The sequence below is a fragment of the Camelus bactrianus genome, chromosome 13 (assembly GCF_048773025.1).
Source record: "Camelus bactrianus isolate YW-2024 breed Bactrian camel chromosome 13, ASM4877302v1, whole genome shotgun sequence".
Classification (NCBI taxonomy): domain Eukaryota; kingdom Metazoa; phylum Chordata; class Mammalia; order Artiodactyla; family Camelidae; genus Camelus; species Camelus bactrianus.
Genome location: NC_133551.1, coordinates 64,580,332 through 64,593,895, shown reverse-complemented (window position 1 = coordinate 64,593,895; position 13,564 = coordinate 64,580,332). Strand labels below are relative to the sequence as shown.

General features: G+C 55.4%; 1 protein-coding gene across 13 annotated transcripts in view; it reads right to left on the bottom strand.

Annotated features, from left to right (window-relative positions):
* The window catches only part of HSPG2 (heparan sulfate proteoglycan 2), a 98,023-nt gene extending 84,459 nt beyond the window's left edge, over positions 1-13,564 (bottom strand). For all 13 annotated transcript variants that reach the window (XR_012511407.1, XM_074377227.1, XM_074377229.1 and 10 more), the window contains exon 1: positions 13,390-13,564. Coding sequence is in view for 12 of the 13 variants with exons in the window: in XM_074377227.1 (XP_074233328.1) it covers positions 13,390-13,563 (174 nt within the window). In the remaining variant the exon portion in view is untranslated. The remainder of the gene's footprint in view (positions 1-13,389) is intronic.

Sequence of the window (13,564 nt, the reverse complement as noted above, 5' to 3'; positions counted from 1 at the left end):
AGCTGTGCTGATCCCATGGGTGAATGGAGGGAACAGAGTCTGATTAAGTCTCAAAGGCAGGGGATACCCTTGACCTTCTCCAGTCCTGCCAGGGGCTAGGACACCCCATTCTTCTCCCCAACTCCAGCCCAGACCAAAAGAGGGGAAGGAGGAGCAGAACTGGAGAGAGATAACATTGCTGGGGTTCCTATGTTGGCCATCTCTCCAGGCCCCTGTTTTCACAATTGTCAAATGATAGTAATTCCTACATCACAGGGGTGGTTTTCAAGATACAATGAGACAACGCACGTAAAGTGGAGCTTCTCCATCTTTAACATGCACGTGAATCACCGGGATCTTAGGATCTTGTTGGCATACAGATTCGAATTCAGTAGGTTTGGGTGGGGCCTGAGACTCTGCATTTATAACAAGTTCCCAGGTGAGGCCCAAGCTGCTGGTGCATGGATCACCCTTTGGGTTATGAGGACAAAAAGGGACTAGAACAGCACCTTGCACACAGCAGCCTTCAGTAAAAGTTAGCTGTACGTTTTCTTCTAGAGATTTAATCCCTAGGAAACATCCCTAGGGCATTGGAACCATTATGTCACCCCTGGTAATACTGAGTCCAGTGAGGCTGAGTGACTTGCTCAAGCACAGAAGGCTAGGACTCAAGGCAGAAGCAGGATTCAAGGCCAAGTCTGCAGATCCATCCTCGGCATGCATCACACCACCCCAAGCCCCACCCACCTCAGTGGCAGCCAGAGGCCTGGAGCTGAGGACACACCAGCCCTGCCCCTCAGTGCCCTCTCAGGCCCCTGCTGGGCCAACCAGGCCTTTGGGCACAAGCCCAGGCTCCCCTCAAGAGAGGCCCTGGACTATCACCTCCACTCCCCCAGTGGCAGCTTCCAGCAGCCTCCCCCTCCACCGCCTTATAAAGCGCCCCAAGCTGCTCTTTTCCAAGTTGCAGTTTAATTTTATGTGGAGGGAACCAATTGTCCTCTCCCTGCAGCCTCAGCCTGACTGCTTCACACATTCCTTCTGGAGCAACATTACCTAATTTAACCATAGCCCCTGCTCTCCAGGGCTCTCAAAATAGCAGCTGCCAGTGGGGGAAAATGCCCTAATGTTATCAAAATAAACAATTCTCCCTCCTCCTCCACTCTTGGCCAGCACCAGCCTCAGGACCCAGCCCAGGGAGGAAGGAGGGCTGGGAGGACGAAGGTGGGCCAACGCCGAAGCCCCCTTCTCCCCATCCTTCCAGCCCTCTCAGAGATACCCTCTCATACATGTTCCTGGGACCGCCCCATGCCTTCTCCCCGCAAATCCTCCAGCTAATCCCACGGGGCCAACGTTGCCCAAGACTAGGATTCAACTTTCACTTTCGCCTAATAACAAAAACTATACTAGCAATAATTGCCACCATTCCCCAGGTACTCATTATGAGCTAAGTACTTCCCACACCTTGGCTTACGGACACCTGCAAAGCAGGGATTAGTATTCTCTTGTTTCAGATAAGGAAATGGATGCTCAAAAAAGTGCAGTGACTTGCCCAGGGTCCCCCAGCCCTGAAGTGGCAGAGGTAGGACTGGAACCCAAACCCACCTGCCTCAAAGCCCTAACTACCTACTACCTTGTGACTGGGACACCTCTGCAGGGTCTGAGCCCAGGAAAGGAGGAGCAAAGGGTTTTTTTGCTGCTAGAAGGGGCTTGCTCAGCTGGTGTATCACTGTAGGGTCTGCTCACATGGCTGGCGCCAAACCACAGGGGCCTATTATACCCTAGCTCACATTTCACCCAGACGTTTTACCCTAGGACTCCAAGGGCACAGGCTGCCGGTCAATCTGTGATTCCAGGCCCCTACTCCCTGCTCCCCCCGCCCCACGTGCCCCAGAGCAGGGCTGCCATATTAAAGTAGGGAACACCCAAGTGCCCACATACCTCAAGTGCAACCAGTGGTTAAGGAGCTGGGAGAGTGGGCCTCCCCCTCCTCTGCTCTCAACACACAGAGTAATCATTAACCAGCTCACAGCATCCCACCCCAGGGGCCCCTTCCCACCTAGGGTATTCTAGGGCCACTTTCCCAGCCAGCCACTGGGATTCTGAGGCCCCTAGTTCAGGGGAAGGGGCGACTTAGACCGGGAAGGCCTAATCTGTTATCACTAGGGCAGGTGGCCCAGCAGGTGCCTGGAGGGCACTTAGGAGCATCTGGGCCTTCTTCACTCACAACCTTCCCTGCCCTGCTCCCCTCCCCAAATTATGAAGATTCATAAGTGAAGAGTGTTGGACACAAGAATGGACACTAGGGTCCCCTTAAGGGGCAGGGGGAGGCAGAACAAAACCTAGCCCCAGCATTTACCCAGGACCAAGTACCAGGGACAGTCTTGAAGAGGGGAAGCGAAAATCACAAAATAATAGCTCCTGTTATTTATCAACTGCCTGTTCTGGCTGGAGGTGATTTACGTGATCTAATCCTCATCAAAGCCCTGCAAAGATGGTATTACCATTTCCAGCTAATAGATGAAGCTTAGAGAGGTTAAGTCACCAGCCCACAGTCACACAGCAACAAGTAACAGAGCTAGGACAGGACTCAGGCCTGTGCCTCCCGCCCATGACACTGTCCCAAAGCATAATCTGTAGAATTAACTAGAGCAAAATTAACTGATGGGAGGCTAACAGGCCACATAAAGGAGCATCTGAGCCCTGGCCAAAAACTCAAGGGGTGAGCGAGTTAGTAGGGGTGGGGATGGTAGGCAGGGTGCCCCCCAAATCTGGACATGCCAAGTAAAGGTGGCCCCTGGGGCTTCCACCCTTCCTGGAGGGGACCTGAGGCCTGCGTGAGGTGGGTGGGGCCTCTCAGAGTGCCGAAGGGTGGAGGGTGGGACCTGCAAACCCCTCCCCCAGGAGGTCACTTAGAGAATTCCCTTCGATTGCTCAGGTGAAACCTAGGTGAGGCCCAGGCAGGCTGGAAGCTTTGATCTTATCACACATTCCTGCCCCAGCCATCCCTGTCCCTGTCCCCTCCCTACCTCCTCCCACCCAGGAGGTGGGAAACCAGGAGGACTTAACCCTTTCCTCCCATTGCTTCAAATCAAATCCAGGCTTGAGCTGATCTCTGCCTCCCTGGAGCTCCCCATGAGAGCAGGGAGAGAGAAAAGGAAGGAAACTGGGGCGCAGGGGCTTCAGCCCTACTTCTCTTGTTTAAGTCACTCAACGCTGCAGAGCCCCAAACCTGAGCTGCTGGCAGCTTCCATTTCTCTTCAAGTAAAATAACCAGACCTGGGATAAGTAAGCCTCGCTATTTTTCACATCCATGAGCTCATCTGAGACTCACAGCAAAACGGCCTGCTCTCCAATCTGCCCTAGCCCAGGGGAGCGCTCTCCCTAACGGGGCTGAGACAGAGTCACAAAGACCCCAGATATCTCCCAGAGGTCCCGTGGCCCTAGGAAGGTGCTCTCAAGCTCTTAGATACCCTTTCTTGAATGCAGCCTCCTTCTGTCAAATGACCTCCCCTTTTACTGAGGAGTCCACCACCCAGCTTGTCGCCCCATCAGACTAGAAGCTCTTTCAACCCATACTTGGGGTTTATACCTAATACAAGGCTGGGTATATAGCTGGCGCTCCATAAATGTTGGCTGAATGACTGAATGAACGGTCTCATTTCGCCTCTGGGGAAAATTATGATCCGAGAAGTTAAATGACTTGCCCAGGATCACTCTGGTAGGGCCAGGAGGAGAATGACTTCTAGTCTAGCACTCACTTGCTAAACAAACATTCCAGGGCCCCTGGATGTTAGCTGAGGCGATCCTCCACGGGTGGACCACTGCAGGAGTGACCCCAGGTCCACATAGGAGGACAGGTGAGGCTTCAGGGAGGTCTTAAGGGAGCAGGGGAGGCTTCTCCTTCATCTATTTCCCTAGCCTGGGGCCTGGCACTTGTGGGCTGGTGGCATCACTGAAGGAAGACATGAGATTGGTAAGACGGTGGGCTCTGCATGGTGGCTCCACCAACCCTTGAGGGCAAGCTGGCAGTTTACTCCAGTAACTCAGTGTCCCTTTCCTCTGACTTGGCAAGTGGGCAAAGAGTGAGAAAGGAGCCCATTTTACGGGTAGGAAAAGTGAAGTCCAGGGAAGAGGGTCAGTGGCTGGCAACCAAGAGGAGGCCCAGGAATTGACCTTTGCCTCCTAGTCTGACCAATTATAGGGTAGGGGACTGGAATGCATGTCACCTCAGCTATCTTGGTGACTTCCTTCCATTCTTTCCCAGTGTTAATGACTCAAGCAGCAGGCCAGGGCCTTCCTGCTCACACACTTAACAATGTAAACCTAGGGGCGATGGGGACAACTTCTGGACCCCTGCCCCGGATGCCTTTCTCCTTTCACCAGCCACATCCTCCTTGCTCTTTAAGCCCGACTTCCTCCAGAAAGTCTTTCCAGATAATTCATGCCAAACTGATCTTTTCCTTCCCTGACAATCCACTATTGTTTAGACTGTGAGTTGTGCTGCGTAATTATGGTTCGTGAGTTCTACCTCTCCCAAAAGACCCAGAGCTTCTGGAAAGTAGCGACCATGGTGCTAATTTCTTCCAGGTGGACCGACAGAGCTGGATTCAGCTCCCACTTTCCTCTGCATTTGGCTATGTGATCTTGGGCAAGTCACTGTCTTCTCTGAGCTGTTTTGCACCTGGGAAATGGGGGCATAATCCCAACTACACAGGGAAGCTGATAATGCAGACAAAACATTAGTACATTGGTACACAGTAGGTCCTCAGGCAATGAATGAGTGAATAAATGAATGGATGCATGGATTCTTGATTCTTCCACCATACGAAGATGTTCAAATGACACAGTTTGGGACTTACATATAGATTCTGCTCCCAGCTGGGCCACTATTGAGATGGGCCCAGGGCTGGCTCAGAGCAGGCCTCACTCAGCAAAAATCCACTGAACTCTAAACAGGGCAAAACCTACAGGCCCTGAAGGGAGCTTGGGACTTGACTGAGAAGGGTCCAGGTTCCCAAGGGTCTCAGTCCCAGGGAAAGCCAAATCCATTTCCCTGGGGCATGTTATCACAAACTGAGCTAGAGGCCAAGGGGCAAAAGGCACCCAAGTCTGAGAAGTAGAAGCTGGATAAGCCCACGTGGCAGATATGCAGCTCGCCGTACCCTCTCCCAAGGCTGGCCCAGCCCACCTCCTCCAGGCAGCCTGTCCTGACCAGGCCAGCCCTCCCAGATTGACCTCTCTCTCCCTCCAGCAGGCTGGACCCATTCAGGAAGGGATGACAAGTCTGGAGTCAGACAACCTGGGCTCTACTCCCAGTTGTGCCACGTACTGAACGGATGACTTGGGCCAGCCATACCCCGTCTCTGTGCCTCATTTCCCCTTCTGCAAAATGGAGATAATAATGCCAACGTCAAAAGACTGCTGTGAGGATTACATGTGATAATGCCCGGAGACAGCCCTGTGTGGGGCTTGGCTAAGAGAGGGTGGCAGCTTTAATTAGAAGGTGTGAGCGCTCACTGAGCGCTGGCTGATGATCTGGGTGACTGAGGTCATTGGGGAGGAGACCCTGGAGGTCCCAGGGTACAGAAGAGATTGGTCTGTCCTCAGGAAACTCTGAGGTCTCGGTTCTTCTGGCTGAAGGGTCACAGGGAGGCAAACGGCAGGCAAACGGCAGGAGAGGGAGAAGAGCCGTTAAGGGACAGAGGCCACGGAGGCCAGGATTTATGAGGCCAGAATTTCAGAGCATCCAGCCCAGCTAGGGATCCAAGAAGAGGCATGATCCCAGTTCCCAACTATTTGAAAACTGGAAACACCAAACAAGGAGGGATGAGTCAGCTGGGGTGAGGAGGGGAGGCCAGGACCGGGGGCAGACAGGGGGTGTCATAGCTGGCTCTTTGGGGATCAGTACAGGGAGGCAGGGAAGAGAGAGGTGGGGTTTGGCTGGGAAGGGGCCAGAAGCAGCTGGGAATTCCCAGCCCCACCCCAGGAGAAGCATCTGTGGGGTCACCTAAGGCCGTCTCTACAGTCCTCCCCTGTCCAGCCCCAGGCTACCTCCCTATCCCCACAGCCTGGGATTGGGGAAAAGATGCCAAATATTAAAAAGTGAAACACCTGGGTGTGACCCACCCTAGTTGGGAAGGGGCATGTCTCTGCCCAGCAGCCCAAGCCCAAGGCACAGGGTCAGGGGAGAGGTTACCATGTACGAGTGGGTCTCTTTCCTTTAGTCCTGCTCTTTCTCTGAGAGCCCATGGGGGCCAGACCCAGAGCTGTACAGCCCCATCTACCCTGGCCACGGACCTGCTGCAGGTTTCCCCACAGCCCTCTGAGCCAGGACCTGCCTCCTCTAGTGGGCCTGAGGGAGGATGGGGCTGGGATGGAGTCCCAGGGAGCCCCCCTCCACCATTCCCCTTAAGATGCATGAACATCTTTTCTGCACCCATGGGAGCCACTTGGCCACAACTCTTGTTGCTCAGAGCCCACCAAATGCGCACATCTGGGAAGGGGACAATGCGTCCACAGGCTCCAGCCTTTCCCAGGCCACACCCTGGGGTGTGCCCCCCTCCTTCTCCCCCTCCAGGAAGGAGCAATCAGGGTGGAAGGGTGGACTCTGTCCTGCAGCTGTGGCCTCAGTGGGGGAAGCGGGGCTAGTGACAGATCAGATGCAGTTACATTCGGGGCTCAGAGGCTGAAAAAGAGAGGCAGAGGGAGCAGGAATGATCCCTTAGCTCCGTCATTCATTCCACCAGCCCAGAGCAGGGCCTGGGTCATAGATGGCAGCAGTTGTGATCAGGAGGTGTATCGTGCTGGGCACTGGGAACCTCAAGTCAAATACCACTCTGGCCTTACCCTCAGCAGGAATGAGACTACTAGAGCTGCCACCAATTGTCAAACACCTTTCATATTCCAGACACCGTGTGAGGTGCATCCACCTAGTCTCATACACACCTGTGAAACAGGCATCATGGTTCTCATCTCTGACCCGAGGCTCAGAGAGATGAAGCAATTTGCCCAAGGTCACACAGCCAATCAGGGCGGGGCCAAGACTTGAAGGCAGGGCCCTCTGAGCCCACACCTTTCCCTTGATCACAGAGCCCAGAGAAAGGGGCTCCGAGTCCTGGGACGGCACAGAGAAGTGGAAGATGGCAGGGTGGGCACCTTGGATTGTCCCACATGCTCCAGGCCTCAGCAGAGAGCAGTGGCTGGGAAGAACAGCTCCCCTGTTTCCGGGGGGGGGGGGCCAGAAGCAGCCCCTTCTCAATCCTCAGCAAGAAGCCTGGGCCTTCTTGGCCTGCTGGCTCCCTCGAGGCTATTAATTTATTCACCTGATAAATGTTCACCTACTATCACCTAGCAGCCTAGACTGGGCAAACTGCAATGAATAAAACTGAGTGCCTGCCCTCACGGAGCTTCCATTCTAGATGGGAGAAGACAGCGAATTCCAACTAAACACGTAATTATACAAGCTATGAGCTTAGGCTGTGGGGTTCCAAGGGATCAGTGTCTGCCGCTCCACAAATGTACACTCAGCAAGACCCCCTTCACCTGCCCTTACAGGCCAATGCAGAGGCTTCAATTTGGGGTGGGGATGATGGGCTGCCCTAGCTGTGAGTGAGTCCAACACCATCCCCACCCCTATGCCGTCTCCTCCATCACCTGCCGTTCTCTGTCTTCCTCCCAAGCCTGCTCCTGCTGGAGTTCTCCCGTTAGTGAAAGCTCCATCTTGCTGATGCCCAAGGCAAAGTTATGGAGACATCCCTGACACCTCTCTTCCTGTCCCCGTCCCCACCCCCAGTCCATCAGCCAATCCTGTCGGCCCGACCTTCAAAATACACTCGGGACTCAGCCACTTCTTCCCACCTCCATCGCCCCGGTACAAGCTCCCATCTTCTTGGGGCTGAGTCATGGACTCTTTGCTTTGGCTCTCGCTGCCTCACGTTGTCTTCCCCACACAGCAACTAGAGTGACCTCTCACCTACTCAGAAGCAAAATCCAAAGTCCCTCCCATGGCCAAGGCTCTGCCCCATCTTCCCTTGCCAAGCCCCTGGCCGCATCTACCACCCCTCACTCATGCTGCTTCAGCCATGTGGGCAGACACACCAAGCACCTCTGTGCCTTTTTGTTAACAGTTCCCCCTGCCTGGAGTGCCCTTTCCCTAGATATCGGCAGGGCTCATACCCTCACCTCCTTCAGATCACTCTCTACCCACTTCCCCATTTTATTTTCTCTTCCAAACACCACCACCACCTGACATAATCAATTTACTGTCTGTCTTCACCAGCTATCTGCCTGCACCAGCTATCAGGCAAGTAACCTGAGGGGAGAGAATCTGACTTTTTTGTTCTCTGCCGCAACCTTGGCACCTAGAACCAGGTCAGGTACTTAGAAGATGCTCAATAAATATTTGCTTAATGAATTTTGAGCATAACACTTCGGGGACTTCAGTTTACAGAATATTTAATCACATACATCATTTGTTCATTCATTCATTCAATACAGACCACAAGCTTTTGTGTGCCAGACAACCCCCTAAAATCCAGGGCAACAGAGGAGCAGGGCGCCCTCCTCTGTGCCTCAGGGAAAGGGCTCTGGTAGGTAGCCAGGAGCTGGTCCTAAGGACATCTCATGGATGCTACAGATGCCTCCCCTAGGGATGCTCTGAGGTCCCTGAAGCCCCGGCCCACATAGGCAACAGGGAAAGGAGGGGAGGGCAGGTTCTGGGGGCGGCTAAGACTTTAAGGCCCCACATTCCCAGGCCTCAAAGAACCGCCTTGTTCCTGGGACTTTCATGACGGTGCCCCTGGCCCAGCCACCCCCAGCAACCAGGAGCCACTCCCTTCTCAAGGCCGCTATTGACATGGACCCGACGCCACCAGGCTGGGCAGTGAGGCTGGCGGCTCCCCACGAAGCGAGTTCCACACATTCTTCTGGGTTTCAGTCAGCCAGCTCTGGGCGCTGGGGCAGCCAGCAGGCCCCAGTCAGGCCCTGGGAGCAGGAGAGGGCAGCAGGGCCAAAGAGGCCAAGGTCTGGGTTGGGGCAACATTCCAGCAGGGCCAGGACCCTCAGCCTAACCGCCCCCTTCCTGGCAGAAGTGAGATGGGGGGAAGGCCAGGGTGGTGGGCCCTGAGAGGAGGGACAGTCGGCTCAGCAGAGCTTTGGGAAGCTGCTGGGGGACGGGGTCACGTTTGCCCACTCCTCCTCCAGTTGATCCCTCACAGCTGGGAGTGGACTGGGTAGGGGGCAACAGGCCAGGGCAGGGAGTCCTTTCCGCATGCCCGAAGTGGTCTGAGGGTCCAGAACTCATAAGTCTGGCCTCCAAGTGGCTTCTGAATCATCACTCCAGATCTTTCCACATCTTGGACAGCCCCTCTCACCCTCCCTCCTGAGACTGGCCCCAAAGCCAGGCAGCCCTGAAGCCTCTTAAGATTCATCCTAAACCTTCAGCCCCTAGTGAACAGCCAGGGGAACCCAGTGAAGGCTTCATACAGAGCAGCCAACCATTCTCCCCTTCACTTCCCACACAGGGTAGGGCTGGCTGGGTCTTAAAGCCCCTGGATTAATTCAACTGTCTGTAGGGCCTCGTGGAATATCCGATGAGGAAATTAACAAACCTACAAACGAACAGGTAGTGCCACAAATGCCTGCCCAAGGGTTTAGTCTTTCTAGGCTCCCGCCAGGACAGGTGTCCCCAGCTGGCCTTGTGGACACTCAGGCACACCTATCCTGAGTGCCTCTGTCCCCAAAGCCAGGCTCCATTGTTCCTTGTCTGTGGTAGCCCCTGCACCATCTAGGACCTGAGTCTTTTTATCAGCATCAGTTATGAGTTTTATTCACACCTACTGCCTGCCTGCTACAAGCAAGTGGGATGCAGGTAGAGCGGCGAGGAGCTTTGTCTGCTTCCAAAGCCTGGCTTGTGATGCCACTGAGTACAAGTGTACAGGAGTCACTGGGCAAGTGACACAACCTCTCTGTGCCTCAATTTCCTCTGCTTAAAGAATGGGCACCCTACTAGTAGCTACAGCTTAATACATTCAACAGATATATTTACTGAGCGCTTACTACCTGCCAGGTGCTAAGGATACAGCACCCATGAGCAAATGCACATAAGTCCTGTACCCACGGAGCTGAAGTTGGGGGAGAGGACAGAGATAAACAAGTCAATAAATACACATCAGATAGTGACAAGAAAAAGCAAAGCAGTTTAAGGGGACAGCAAATGGTGGGCAGAGGAGTCAGAGACCTGAGGGAAGTAAGACAGGGGGGTCATGCAGATATTTGGGGAACAAGTGTTCTAGGGAGAAGGAACCGCAGATGCAAAGGCCCTAAGGTGGGGGTGTGTCTGGCATGGTCTGGCAACAAAGACTGGTGTGGCTGGAGTGAGCAAACAAGGGGAAAGTGGGCAGGAGGAGAGGGTCGAGTTGAGAAGGAGCCGGGGAGGCCGATCTGTAGGGCCTTGTGGGCTAAATTAAGTCAGGGGCTGCGGTCTGACTGTGAGCAACAGGGCAGGGTGCAGGGAGGTTCTGAGCGAGGAAACCACGTGTGAGGATTCGTTGAGAAATTTCATGCATGGCAGACAGTGCGCACTGGATAAATGTGAAGTCTCCATATCATCTTGTCAGCATCTGGCCTGGCACCCCAAGACCTCCTTCCCCACCACTCCAAGCCCTATACCCAGTCACCTTCTGCCACCTTCCCTCCACTCATCTCCCAGGCTGGGCCTCAGGCCCACAGATCCCAACTTGCCTGTGCTCAGCCTGAGAACAGGCCCGGGCCAAGCCATTCGGGGGCCAGGACTCCCCAGATACAAGAAGCTCAGCTGGGGCATTGTGGGATGGAGGGTCCATCTCTGCCCCTGCAAGCCTCTGCCTCCTTCTGTGGACAGACCTGCAGCCTCCCTCTGGAAAGCCCAGAGCACACTCAAAACCCCTCCCAGTGGCAGGTATGGAGCAGGGTGGTGTGGACAGGGCAGCCAGTTTTGTCAAGGGGAGGGCTGAGGTAACACAGCCCCTGAGGGTAGGGGAGGCTCCTCCATTTCCCGCCTGCCCACAGCCTCCCCAGCAAGGAAACCCAGCTGAGGCAGGAAACAGGTATCTGAGTGATTTCCCTCCTCAGCTCTGGAAAACACCATAATCACCCTCAAGAATCCTGTGTCTTGGCAGGTCTGGCCTCAAGAAAGGAAGGGCTAAGGCCCCAGCAGGAAGAAAAGGGGTCAGCAGGCCAAGGCAGGCCCTGAGTCACCCAGGCCTGGTCCCCTTCCCAAGCAAGCCTCCCCACCTCCTCTGAACTGAAATTACTCCCACACTTAATCACAGACCACTGTTTCCTCTGTCTCCTGCCCCCAGTGAGATCTGGAGCTCCCTAAGGACCATCTTAACCTCCCCTCATGTCCGACCTTCACCCACTAACTAAGGGCTTGTGGACACGAACTGAAAGGCAGAAAAGATAAAGGGTGGCAGGCAAGGAGGAGCCAAGGTTGCCTAGGGCACTGGGCTAGGAACCTGCTGTCGTTTAAAACCTACGAACTTCTCACCATTTTACAGATGTGGAAACTGAGGCTCAGAGAGACACTTGCCCCAGATCACACAGCTAGGAAGTGGCAGGGCTGGGATTCAAAAGTGGATTCATGAGACTTCGGTGGCCAAGCTCTTTTCAGCACTTTCACCTTCAGCCTAGGGTGGGACCATGAAGACCTCAGTGTGGTTGCCGAGGAGACTGTAATCCCACAGGATCAGAGCTGCCTGTTCACCCGTCTCAGTTCTGGGAAAGCACAGACAGGGCCTGTTCTTGCTCACTCATAAACCCCAGCCCCTAGTGCCACGCTGGGTGCACTGGTGCACAGTAGGTGCTTAGCAAGTATCTACTGAATGAATGAACCCTGAACTCCCACTCACTGTCATGGAATGCTGCTCAGAGATGAGGTGAATGAACAAGTGAATGAGAGGACTGGCTGCAATCTGGGAATTTCTGTGGAAATTCCTCCCACACACAGCAAACGGTTCCTCCGCCTCTCCCTACTCCTTCCAGGAGAACCCCTGATCGGGGGCAGAGCTGAGGGATCTCTGAAGAGGAAGACATTCCATGTACTAGGTTGGTGCCTACTTTTTGGAAAAGTAAAGATCAGTGCTGGGAGCTCCAAGTTCAGATCAAGACGGGAGCAACTGGATGAGTCCTGCTGGATGTGTTGGGGTGAGAGACTGAGACAGGATTAAGGAAACTGCCCAGATGGGCAGTGGGGGAGGAGAGGTGCTGGGTGGGTGGGGCAAAAGAGGTGAAGGGTCAGGTCTGGGGCGAGTGACTCAGGAGGGCAGAGGTGAAGGGAGCCAGCAAAGCGAGGACTGGGAGTCAGTCACTGGGTAAACACTAGCCGGCTTAGAAAAGTCCCTCTCTTGGCTCTGAGAACAGGGGACAAGGATGGCCCAGGACCACCTGAAAGAGGGTGGGGTGGCTCTGTGGTTCACCACACAAGCCCAGCTCCCCACATGTGCCCGCGTCCACATCTGCCACCAGCTCCCAGCCCAGTGACCCCGCCCTGCCCTTCTCGAGTTCACTGGGTCCTCAGAGCCTCTCCCTGCCATGTGTTCTCTTTTCCTCTGCAAGGGCCCATCCACCCAGAGAGCAGGGAACTGGGCTGTAGGGGCAGGCCACCCCTGCAAGTTGAAGATCTGAGAAGAAAGCTGGGGAAACAGAACTACTGAGTGTCCACCACGAGCGGGCCCAGCACCAGACACTTTCGTCGGTACTCCACCCAGTCCTGCACTTTGAGGCCACGCATTTTGAGTTCCCCGGGGCGTGTGGGCTGGTCTCAGAGAGGTTAACTAGCTTGTGGGAGGTCACACAACTGCTCAGTGAAGAGCAAGGATTGATTCAATTCCTGGGCTGTGGGACTCCAGGGCCCTTGGGCGATCCACAGAAGCCTCAGTTGTGTCCTGAACGGTTCTTTACTTGTGCCTGCCTGGTGACCAGCTCCGAAAGGACAGATGTAGTGGTAAAGTTCCAGTGAGGACTGATAAGGTCTCCATCACCACTGAGTGCCCCTTTTCCAAGTTGGCACAGAAAGGGGTGTCCTCGCCCTGCCAAGTTCCCACCCTGCTTGAAGTTTCTCCGCCTGGCCCCCAGGAACAGCAGGCTGGGCCATGCAGAGCGCGACTCGGAGACTCAGCAACGTGGCTGGGGGACCCACGGGCTCCCACGAGGGCAGGCCCCGCCCCTGGCCCCACGCAGGGTTCCCTGGGCGCCCCTCTGGACAGCCCCACGGCGGAAGGTGGCGCTGGCCTGTGCGTGCCCGGGGTCCCTGGCGGGCGCCGCCGTCCCGGGCCAGAATCCTAGCCGCGCAGCCTCGGCGCCCCCGCCAAGTTGGAGGGTGCGGCGAGCAGGGCCCGGGGCGCCTCCCGCCTCTCCGCCCCGCACACTCACCGCGAGCAGCCGCCCGTGTAGCAGCAGCGCCAGCAGCAGCGCGCCCGCCGCCCGCCGCCCCATGGCCCGGCCCGCTCCGCTCACTCTCTCGCTTGGAGCCAGCCCGCAGCCGCCCGCTGGCCAGCCTGCCGAGTCTTCGGGACGGCGCGGCCCGCTCCCGCCGCCCCCACCCATC